At 40.2% G+C, this 12,093-nt stretch overlaps 1 protein-coding gene across 1 annotated transcript; it reads right to left on the bottom strand.

The window, feature by feature from the left end:
- Positions 1 to 1,378: 1,378 nt before the first annotated feature.
- Positions 1,379 to 11,869, bottom strand: LOC136549785 (aminopeptidase M1-C-like). The gene is made up of 20 exons (XM_066541192.1): positions 11,150 to 11,869; positions 10,040 to 10,312; positions 9,784 to 9,929; positions 9,225 to 9,327; positions 8,815 to 9,001; positions 7,542 to 7,635; positions 7,266 to 7,419; positions 6,597 to 6,701; positions 6,394 to 6,510; positions 5,404 to 5,517; positions 4,291 to 4,473; positions 3,813 to 4,104; positions 3,616 to 3,737; positions 3,418 to 3,515; positions 3,045 to 3,222; positions 2,858 to 2,972; positions 2,706 to 2,773; positions 2,519 to 2,596; positions 1,981 to 2,055; positions 1,379 to 1,853 (listed from the first exon to the last, which is right to left on the bottom strand). Exons 1-20 carry the CDS (start codon positions 11,333 to 11,335, stop codon positions 1,671 to 1,673), a joined length of 2,871 nt encoding a protein of 956 aa, XP_066397289.1. The 5' UTR covers positions 11,336 to 11,869; the 3' UTR covers positions 1,379 to 1,670.
- Between the last annotated feature and the right edge of the window lie 224 nt (positions 11,870 to 12,093).

Raw genomic sequence — 12,093 nt, 5'->3', positions numbered from 1 at the left:
TTGGTTTAGAAGTGTGAATCCATAGGATGAACTTTATTGTTTTGTCAATAATGAACAAGGATTAGCTTTAATTTCTTGCTGTGAAAAAGGGGAATTCAAATTCAAACTTTAATTCTCTTGCAGAAGCATATCTAAACTTTATTTTAGAAATATTGCCTACCTGGCAATAAAATTATTCTATGTTATATAACAGATGTTTTCCTTGCTAATAATATAAAGATTAGATTGCGACTTATTTTTTTCTTGGGTTGTTCAGTATCTGTATGGAGAAAGCTAAGAATAGTAAACTTTAGGGGTATATAAAATGGTAATTTCTGGGAATAAACAGTAAGTGTCTAGGATTAATATGGTGTCTGGTTATAATCTTCTTTTTTTTTTTTTTTTGCACGCAAGCATGTTATTTCGTTTTTCCATCTATTTGGCTTGCAATTCCTTTCAAAACCAGGTATATGTGCGACCTAGCAGGACAAAAGGAAAAACAGTGTTGCTTTCAGTTACAGTCGCTATGCTTGAGGTTACAATTGTTCCACTCTACATGTCACCGGGTGTGCCACCATTCATCAAGCATGAGCACAAGAGAACAAATCATCTGACCTACCACACTCTATCAAGCCTTGCTCTGCTCCTCACATGTTGTAACTTAAATTCATTAGATTTATTACCATGTAATGAAACAGGTTGTTTTCATTATTCAACAACACAGGGTTTCGCATAGCTTCTAAACACATGCTGCTACAATTGTTTAACAATTTGTTGTCCTATATAGACCATTGATGTTTTCAGTATACTTATGTTCCATGGTGTATAATTGCTAAGATTTAATACTACATCAAATACATATTACCTTATGAATTATTGGTGCATTATCTTTGTGTCTTGTCAACTGTTATATATATATATATATATATATATATATATATATATATATATATATATATATATATATATATATATATATATATATAGAGAGAGAGAGAGAGAGAGCATGTTTACTGGTTGGTTTCTGGGCTGATAAGCCTGACTGGTGCTGTTTTGTTGTGAGAGAAAAATACGGTTGGCTGACTGATAAGCCATGACTAAAACTAACCAGCAAACAGACTGATAATCATAGTTGATCTACGCGTGCCCATGCGCGCGCAAATTACTAGTACCCATGAAACTGCCCCCGCAGATCCAAACTTCATCGATGATCGCAAGTCAAAAAGGAAAAGGATTATCCTAACAAATCTAAAGAAGTCGAAGAGAAAGACCATCAGCCCGTCACCAAAATATAATGTAAAATCATAACCCACAAGTTTGAAATTGAAAGAAAAAGAGACAGGCAACGCAAAATCATAACGAACAAGTTTGAATCCGGAAGAACGAGAGAGAGAAGACAAAAAGGGCAGAACAGGACTGATTCGAGAAGCCAGAACTAAAAACATTGAATCAGGGGATGGAAACCAACCAACCGCTTGGCAACCATTTTTTTTTTTCAAAACCTCTACGCTTCTCAAACTAGACACGAGATCACTGCTAGTACATGCTTGGGCTAAAAATCGAACCCAATTGCATGATGCGATGGACACTAAGAGAGATGGCGTTTTACACACTGAGAATGTACAAGCGTATGCCATCTGCAAACTAACTCCCTTATTTCCGGCCACACCTGCGACTCAACCGAAGGCAGATCAGGGTCTACGCAGCAGCTCCTGCACCGTTTGAGCGAGCCTGGGCTCGCTCTTGATGCCCTGGATCCACCTTGCGCTGATCCGGATGTTCTCAAGGCTCTGCTTCAGTGTTCTCTGGAATTCAGGCTTCTTGCGGGTGGCGAAGAAGCGGGAGAACTCTGCTGCCTTCTCGTTGGAGGTGAACTGGTGACCAGAAACAGAGGAGCTCGATCGATTATTAGTAATTTATTATATATATACATTTTGGGGGGAGTGGGCTAGTATAACAAGCACGCACAGTTTGACAAATGGAATGTGGCCTTAAACTTACCAATGTGGTGACATATCTGATAAAACTTCCTTCTTGTGTGTCCCCGTATTTCTTTGCCATACGATCCCAGTTACCCTGCATCAACACCAGAACAAATGTCATGCAAGCAACTTGCTTTCAAATATTTCAAGGTTAACTACATGAAAATTTGGTCATTTTCTAATTTTGCCCCTTCTAATCTAGGAAATCTTTAAGGTATCCATGAAGGAAAGTTGGTGTAATCTCAAAATTTCGTTATGACAGAACTGCATGAAGACAGAACAGCAAATTAGTTCCTTCATAAATATTCCACCGGGACGTTTCCAACTTTCCATGGACGACAATATCCAAGGGCTTGTTTGGCAGGCAAGAATTTCAAAACTTTGGTATAAAAGAAGACATCAAAAGGGCAGATGTTTTGTTTCATCCAAAATACCAATAGGAATCCCATATTTGTAACAGCCATACAGGTCCAGGAGTTTCAGCTTATATGTTGAAACTAAAACAAAATCAATGACTTCAACCTTTCAGTATATATATCCATTAAAACATATTTTACCTTCAACCACACCCATGCGGTATCACGTGTCTCCACGCTAAGACCTTGAAGTACATAATATGCATCTTGCTTGCGAAACTGACAAGTAATAGAGGCAAGTGAGACTTCATAAGAGTACAAGCTCATCCGATTGAGCTTCCACTGCCATCATGGAGAACCAACAAAGAAAAAAAATGAAAAGGTCTACCTCATTGGTGAAAAGAAGATTCAATGATTCAAGAACAATATTCTTATCCTTACAATAACACAATGTGCCTGGAACAAGGAGACAAAGCATTCAGAACAACCCAACATGTCAGCAAGCTTTGTTAAATTAAGAGTTGTTGCAAAGCCACATACTCAAGACACGCCCCCTTTCCTCTGCTTCATCTGACACCGTGTAGACTTTCAGAAGATCATTATAAGCAGATCTGTATGAAGTAGTAACATTCTGCATTGCAGCGAGGTATGCAGCCTGTAGTACATCGCAATAAGTATGAGGTAGGTAAAACGCAAGAGCACCATATAAAAGGAAAAAAGGCAGGACCTTTCTGGTATCAGGAGGAAGAAGAGAAGTGTTGCGATCATGTACAAAGATACTGAAACGCCTAACTCCCTCATTTATAGTCTTATCATGCCCAAGTTTGACAAGAGCAACCAAGAGCACTGGTCTAAGCAACGAGTCCAGGTGGCTCTCACCATCCTTGGGGTCCCAGCCTAATTTTCTGAAAAAAATAAACAAGGAGACTGTCATGTGGCCAAAGTCTATGTTGGCAAACAGACAGTACTACGAAACACTGCATCTGACTGTATAACAAGGCATGTTAGCAATAGCAAACAAACAGAAACAAGATGACTTTCCACGCAATGACAATTAAAGTGATTCAGAAGCAGGCAATGTAAGACATGGTTTGACATACACAGCAGGTGGCAGAAGAAGCTTGATCAGAAGTTGTTTGATGTCACCGACCAATCCAGGAGTAGCATCAACCGATATTTTAGCAATACTTAAACTCACCTGTGAAAAGCGAAAGGAAATAGCTTGAAAAATATCTTCAAATCAAAATATTGAAGATCATGGAATTCAGGAATTGATTGGTTATACAAGATTTACATACAGTATTTATGTGTGAAAGAACACTGTAATCAGCCTCCCCACGGTAAGCATACAGTAAACGTAGCAATGATGTTAAGGTTTGTTTGCAGGCGATAGATAAGGCCAGTGAATCTTCCACAATGCCTGCAATGTTAATGTTATGATACTTGTCACTAAAATAGTGATAAGAAAATTAACAGTATCACATGTGGTCCTTACCAATTTTATCCATTATAGAGAGCTTCTTGGCCTGCAATGCATTTTCAAGTGCAGCTGCAAGTTTATCGTCGTATTGAACTCTATAGAACCCTGTTTGATTAATGTTCAACTTAATCCAAAAGTCTCCACCCTTCTCTTGGTTACCACACTGTGAAGCAATGTCTCTTATATCCAGCCTATCACTTTTGCCTTTCAGTAGAATTTTTTTCTGTGTATAATATGAACCACAGCCTGCAGTTATAGGGACAATCCACATTCCGGGGCCAGAGGACCCATCTAACAAAAACTGTGCCTGCAACAAAAGAAACAGTAACTACATAAAGGCTGAAGCAAAAGAACATACAACAGAAATCCACAGATCAATGAACTAGCATGCTAATTTTTTCCATTAGAATAATAATGTTTTGACAGTCAATTCAGCACTTCATATGTTGATGAATGCAAAGATTACACAGGAAGGACAATGTATTATAAAAACCTGTTCAAGTTCTAGATAATTCCCTTGAAGCTTTGCATTAATAACAGGGTACCCTTGTTGCTTTGTCCATGTAGTCATCATATTCTTGACAGGTTCGCCAGATTTCTCTTCAAGAACAGCCCACAGGTCCTCAGTTTTAGCATTTGAGTAGGCAAATTTTCTTATATATGAAGCCAACGCTTTCTGAAAGAGTAGATTTTTTTCCCCACATTTAGCACAATGAAAAGTATTAGGAGAATTACTCAAGAAATCAGAGAGTAAAGGCAAACAGAACTGGACAGAAAAAGGCAGGAAAAAATTAGTCTTCACTAAATAATATAAATATCAGAAAAGCATAACAGATAAAAATCTAACTCGCGATAAAAGAATGAGGAGTGAAAGACAGCTATAGCTTACTCGGCCATTCTTTCTTAACAGTTTTTGTTTTTAAACTTGTGCACACTACAATAACACAATTAGACTCCAATGGTAACATAAACATATCCCAGGGCTTTAAATAAAAGGAAAAACTCCTTTCACTGACTTCCTATGGACTATTGTCACTTAATTAATCGATTTATCTACTCCATATTTCTCATCTACCAATCCACATTTAGTCTATTTGAGTAATAAAACAAGTAAACCAATTCATAGGTTCTGCAAAATGCATCAAACATGGGTAGGGCAAGTTTGAAAGAAACAAATGTACTGTGCCCTCTAAACTAAAACATAGATAGAACATAACAGAAATGGTTTTTGGGTGCCCAAACCAAAATGGTCAGCATGATTGCGCCCCAGGTTTGGAATAGCATGTTGCCTAACCTATTAGAGCATCAAGGTTTCGTCTATAAAACATCATTTTTGGAGAAAAAAAAAGAGAAAAAAATAATATTGTTCATGACAATTCACACAGTGCACTGGATTAACAACATGTGCACCTGTGTAGCAACTAAATGAAGAGATAAAAATGAGATGAGACTGTTGCTAATTGATATCAAAATAGAAGGTAAAGAGATCAGGGTGATTCCATACAACTTCAAACGGCAAAATAAAGTAGAAGATGCTGACTCAAGGCATTGCAAAATATTAAGGCTCGAATAGTGAAACAGAGTTTCAAGGAGAGCCAATCCAAACCTGAAAACGCTCTGCCCCAAGGTAATTCTGTAGCATACGAATAACAGAAGCACCCTTATCGTAGCTTATGGCATCAAAAATTTCATCAACTTCACTGGCATGATGTATTTCAACCTAGTGAGAAAAAAAGGGAATATTGTTAGCAAAATGAATCACAAGCCATTACCTAGACAAGGGAAAAAAGTCACTGTCAACATCTAAGTAATGGATTTAATTGTTGAAAATGGTCTGTAAGTTGTAAGTTTTTTTTATAAAAAAATGCACTACAGTTATTCTCCAATTTATATTCCATAGACAGTTCAAGAGTGAGGTCAGGATGGGTTCCTGGACAGCAAAGGTTTGTGACCCTCTTAGCCCAAGTTCGATACCAGGTAAGGGAGTTGGTCCGAATCCAAAATAAATAAATAAAATAAATAAAGGCTGGGATTTGTTCCCGAAATTCCAACTAAAAGGAAAGGAAAATAAAAGGGCAAAAAAATATCTAACTAGTGTTACTAAGGACACCTGAGCCCATAATTTTTTCCCCAGTCTGATGCTGAACACCCACATCACAACCAGACACTTCTTTCTGATTTCAAGTGCTATTTGCCATGCGCAAGAGTATTTTGCCAAATCAGACACCCAAGTCCAAGAAGATTCTGACACCCATGTTTGTGTCCAGGTAGAACTAGCATTAACTAAACGGAAACTAATAGAAAGAAAGAAAAAGGACGATACTTCAATAGCCAAATGTTTCAATAGCCAAAGGAGACAGGAGTTTATCATATCTATCATTGCTATTTTAACTATCAACAATTGTGCACCACAATGAACTCATATATTTCTACTGGACCTCAGTACACATTTACCACAAGATTGTAGTCAAACTTAAAGCATGCAATGTCTTAGTTGTATACAAAGCGATGAAAAAGCAGAACATACGAAACACAGCTAATTTTCAAACTATTAGACCAGAGCCATAGCTCATAGTAAATCCCAAAGGAGGGTTACCTCAATAGGGTGAGACTCTGCAAGTGAATCCAATTTGAGACCAGCAGTTGTGTCATCAAGGAATTGTGTCCAGATATTCCATTGCGGAAAGAAAGAATCTACAGCTAGATTACTCATCTGTTAAAAGAAAAGTCTATTTACTCAATATATAGAGGCAGCCTACGGACTGAAAATCTGAAATGTTAGGATCTAAAATTGATTACCCATGTAGCAAAACCTTCGTTTAGCCACAAGTGAGTCCACCACTCCATGGTTACAAGATTGCCAAACCACTGATGAGCCAGCTCATGTGCTACAGTAATTGCAATCTAAAACAAAGAAATGTTGAGATCATTAAAGCAAGGACATCTCTACATCTGGTATTCGATCACCTGAAGTGACCAATCTAACTATGAATTCAATGCAATCAATTGACCTGCATTTTATTGAATTAAAATATAATCTGATTCTCAAATATGGTAGTAACTCATCTATACTAATATTAAAGAGGCAAAATTTCTCTCCACCTATTTTTTCGTCCACCTCTCTCTAACTACTTGAAGAGTGGAGAGTTTCCACCGTGTCTCATATGTGACCCGGACTCATGACTCATACTCATACAAGTTAGGGCAACTCGCATCTAGCAACGATGAATACAGAGTTCGATTCCAATACATATTGGGTCGCACCTTGCGTATCTCGTACGTGAACTGGACTCATGACCCATGTTCATATGAGTTAGAACAACTCGCATCTAGCGATGACACGGAGCCCTATTCCTATACATATTGGGTTCCATTGCAACGCATGGGCACATTTGCTAATCATTTATAACAAGTGAAAGCTAGATAGTGGAAAGTTATATAACAAAGAGTCTGAGTAACGAAAGGTACACTCTGTTTGCTGGATTCCGCTGAAGACTCCTCATCAAAAAGCAAAGCCACTTCGCGGAAAGTAACCAGCCCATAGTTCTCCATGGCTCCGGCAGCAAAATCAGGGATGGCAACCATATCCAATTTGGGAAGCGGATAAGGAGTACCAAAGTAACTAAAAAAGTGGAGAAATGAACATTATATTAGTGGTTCTATCCTATTGTAACCACAACTATTCATAAACTTTTGTTATGGTTCTGCAAGCTTGTTTACTAGCAAGAGTGTGGTTGGCCGTACTCTTTATAAAGATGCAATGACTTGATTCCAACATCCAGTGCAAACTTCCCTTGGTTACTCTTGCCAACTTGAGTGTACACACGAACTTTTGTGCCTTTATACAATTATTAAACAAGATTAAGAAAATGGAATGCAAATGGAAAAAAAGAAGATGATACCAACTTTTGTGTGTGTTCATGTTCTTTATTTTATTATGTATATATTTATCCAGTAACACAGATTACTTCCCGATTAAAATTGGACTTCATCAAGGATCAGCCTTAAGCCCGTATCTCTTTGCCTTGGTAATGGATGAGGTTACCAGGAACATACAATGGGATATCCCTTGGTGTATGTTGTTCGCTGATGATGTAGTGTTAGTGGACAAAAGCCAGGCGGGAGTAAATAGGAAACTAGAGTTATGGCGGCAGACCCTTGAGTCTAAAGGTTTTAGATTGAGCAGAACTAAAACCGAATACATATGATGCGGCTTTGGCGGAGTTGTACAGGAGGAGGGAGATGTGAGTTTGGAAGGTCAAGTAGTGCCTAAAAAGGATACCTTTCGGTATCTGGGATCGATGCTACAGAGAGATAGAGATATTGATGCGGACGTTAGCCATAGAATCAAAGCAGGGTGGATCAAGTGACGACAAGCTTTTGGCATTCTCTGTGACAAGAGGGTACCACAAAAGCTAAAAGGCAAGTTTTATATAACGGCGATTAGATCGGCTATGTTGTATAGAGCAAAATGTTGGCCTACAAAGATTCGACATGTTCAACAACTGAGTATTGTAGAAATGCGTATGTTGCGATGGATTTGCGGTCACACAAAAAAGGACCGAGTTCGGAACGATGATATACGTGATCGCCTAAAGGTAGCACCAATTGAAGAAAAGCTTGTCCAACATCGATTGAGGTTGTTTGGCCATGTCCAAAGGAGACCTCCAGAGGCACCAGTGCATTGTGGAGTCCTAAGCCAAACTAATAATATGAGGAGAGGTAGAGAAAGACCGAAATTGACATGGGGGAGGCAATAAAAAGAGATTTGAAAGCTTGGGATATACCTAGAGATCTATGTTTGAATAGGAGTACTTGAAAAACAGCTACTGAAGTGCCTGAACCGTGACTTGGGGCTCTTGGTGGATTTCAACTCTAGCCTACCCCAACTTGCTTGAAACTGAAAGACTATGTTGTTGTTGTTGTTGTATATATTTATCCAGTAGGGGCTCACCCTAATGTTCCTTTAAAAAAGATGATACATGTCAAACTAACGCAAGAAAAGTAGAGTTGATACCTTCTGGTGTTACACCCTCTATATATTCAAGCAAACCAACAACTATAGCCACTAAATAAGTCGACATAAGAGGTGATTCCACATAGCGAACAGTCTTGATAGGACCAGCAACTGTCTGATTAGCTATTGGCATATTGGACAATGCCACCATCCCCACTGGTACTTCAAGTGTTAGCTTGAACCTAGCCTAAAAAATAGACAGAGAAAAATGGAAACGTAAGAAACCACATATTTGATATTTTATTAGGCATGCGTACATGAGACTGAGAGGAGCATAAAGCTACAGGTTGGAGTAGAACTTGCTACTATATATGTACAAAATGTTGCTCAGAGCACAAAAGCCTAATAGATGAAACACCTGAAGGAGCAAACCCAGATAATCAGATATTTCATTTTAGTACTATAATCACCTTGAATGCAGGCTCATCCCAGCATGGGAAGCACCGCCGAGCATCCACAGACTCAAATTGTGTCACTGCCATATTCTTCATCTTTCCCTTATACTGGTACTTACTGCATCAAACAGCATTCAGAGTTATTACCGCAGAAAAAAACACTTAAAAGAATGAAGAAAAGGAACGAACAAAATGGATTCGAATCGAACACATTTTTTATTAAAAAAAAAAACTCCCATTTAGTAGCTCGTTCCAAGAAGCAACTTCCTGAAATGCATGCTTTTTGAATAACATAGCAAGTGCCTAGTTGGCGTTGATTGGATATCATGAATGATGGTAGAACAAGTAAGTATGGGCAAAAGACGAGATCGAAATTTGTTAACTATAGACTATGTTATCATGATCGTGCCATAGAGCTCACAGATTTTAGGAGCGAATACAATTCAAAGGATTGAAGGCATGACTATGAAGTCTCTCGTACCAGCAAAGGCAATAATTTTGACCTTTCTCCATTTCAGCAACGCTCAATTTAAGTGCCAAAAAATAAGAGTTTAGGATTAGAGGAAACCCATACCTCCGGTAGAACCCCCTCATCTGGTCGTTGAGCGTGCCGTTAAATTTCATACTGAGCACGCCCTCACCGAGTGGCAGGTCCTTGGAGAATCCGAGCACCAGGATCTCGTCGTCATCGAAAAACACCACCTCCTTAGGCGCCAAATCCTGCAAAAACCGGCCCCGGACCGGCATCCGAGATGATATTTGGCGCCAAGGGAAGGGCAAATATATGGCAACATTTTTTCTTCGAGAGAGTTGGGTCGGCGCGTACGTACCCGGAAACGGATGGAGGCGCTGTCGACTGAGAGGTCGGCGGCGTTGAGGACGAGGAAGCGGGTGGGCGCGGAGACAGCGACGGCGACGGCAGCGGTGCCCGAGAAGGTGCAGGCGACGAGGTCGGGGCGAATGCGCAGGTCGTAGCGGCGCGGCGCGGCGAAGCGCGGGAGCAGCGGCTGCCCGCGGAACTGTGCCGGCGTACCGGCCACCGCCGGCGGCGGCGGCGCGGGCGCGCGGCCAGGCGGTGCTGCTGCCGCTTCGACATTCGCGTCCTGCGTGGCGTGAATAGAATGAGACAGTGGCCCAGCTTACGTGCATCAAATTGTGAGTAAGCCCGGCTAACGGCCCACTAGGCCATACACGAGAGTGTGGGCAAACCCATACACAAATAACACTTGTAGCAAAAGGCCCATCTAACGCTATCTTATGGATAACTTTGCAACACAAGATCCTAAAAAAATGCAATACAAGATCAATATATAATTCTATATTATAATTTTATAGATATTATTACTGTTCCCGTTCTAAATTATAAGTTGTTTTAATTTTTTATTTTTGTTATGCACCTTCATATAGTTATTATATCTAAAGACGTTTGCTATTTATTGATGATAGTTTTTTTTGTAAATCTGTTAGATTTCTATATATTTGACCATGCTTTTATAATTTGTGCTACAACTATCTACTGGGGCATTTATAAAAAATCTAACAGATTTGACCAAGACACTCCATATCTAAATATATAGTAAAAATTATATATCTATAAAAATCTAAAACGTCTTATAATTTGAAACGAATAGAGTATATATTAGTTAAAATGCCATATTATTAAATATGGTTCGAAAAAATACACTTGTTGCATAACCCATGATCCCGTATTAGTAACGTGACCTACGCCAACTTTTAAAATTTTATGGTAAATCATTTTTCCTCGTCTAAGCAAAGTTTTTTTTTATACAAAAGTATACAAACCGAATGAGTTTATTTGAATCCATCGTAAAATCATAATCTAAGCAAGTTTGTACAAAAGCACAAACCGAATGAGTTTATTTGAATAATATGGCAATAAAAGTACTAATGTACAATGTGCCGATCTCTAGCAGCGCTACCTTGTTGAAGTACCGGGCAAGTACTCCTGCGGTCTCCCCGGCGAACCCCATCTTCCTGCCGCCGAGCGGGGGCCCAGCGTCGCCACCACTGGCACCCGGCAAGACGGAGACGAGCAGCAGTGCCACCAGCAACGACGTCGCGACGATGCCGGCGCCGGCGGTCGTAGCCGTGGGCAGCCTCTGCATGCTTCTCTTCGTTGTTCTCTCTCTCTCTCTCTCTCTCTCTCTCTCTCTCTCTCTCTCTCGATCCGGCACAGGCGCACAGTGACACCCCAGGTCGGTCGGCACACCCTTCTGTCACTGAGAGTGCCTTGGGTTCAGTTGGGACTTGGGAGAGAGTGCATGCGTTATTACTGGCGCGCGGCCTGCGGACCAGCGGCGGTGCGCGGAGGGAGGAGAAGAAGAGGTCGTCGGAGAACACCCCGCGGATCGCGCAAAAGAATTGGATCATGTGAACCGACGCATTTCGGGGCAGGCAGCAGACTGGCAGAGGCAACGCTGGAGGTGGCGTGGAGGATCCGTGATTTTTACATGCCGACAAGGGGCCTGATGCCTCTGCGGTCTGCGGTCTGCCTCGCCCATCACTGCAATAACTTTTACAAGGAGAGTTTCCTGGGACGTTGCTCTTGTTGGAACCGATGGGGCAGGGTTCCGTGTACTGCACTGTATCCACTCACTCACGAGGTAGTTGAGATCCGTGATTTTTTTTTTGAATCCGAGATCCATGAATAATACTGTGACTGACGACACGGTCCATGCAAAGTTAAGCTAATAAGCATATTTATTTATCATTCTGATTGTACTAAGTAAATACGGGAATCTCAACATTGGCCTCCCGTGCAAAACGTTGACCACTAAACTTTTTAAAACGTATCAGACCGACCACGTCGTATTTATATTTGTCTATAAGTGAGAAGGCTAAAGCACGCTCGATCATGCGTTAG

The sequence above is a fragment of the Miscanthus floridulus genome, chromosome 4 (assembly GCF_019320115.1).
Source record: "Miscanthus floridulus cultivar M001 chromosome 4, ASM1932011v1, whole genome shotgun sequence".
Classification (NCBI taxonomy): Eukaryota; Viridiplantae; Streptophyta; class Magnoliopsida; order Poales; family Poaceae; genus Miscanthus; species Miscanthus floridulus.
This window is presented reverse-complemented; position numbering and strand designations above follow the sequence as displayed.

Coding starts and splice junctions, on each gene's coding strand:
- LOC136549785 (XM_066541192.1), bottom strand. CDS start 11,335: ATGCAGAGGCTGCCCACGGCTACGACCGCCGGCGCCGGCATCGTCGCG. Junction 6,511..6,596: donor ACGAAGGTTTTGCTACATGG/GTAATCAATTTT, acceptor TTCTTTTAACAG/ATGAGTAATCTAGCTGTAGA. Junction 4,474..5,403: donor TTGGGGCAGAGCGTTTTCAG/GTTTGGATTGGC, acceptor CTACTCTTTCAG/AAAGCGTTGGCTTCATATAT.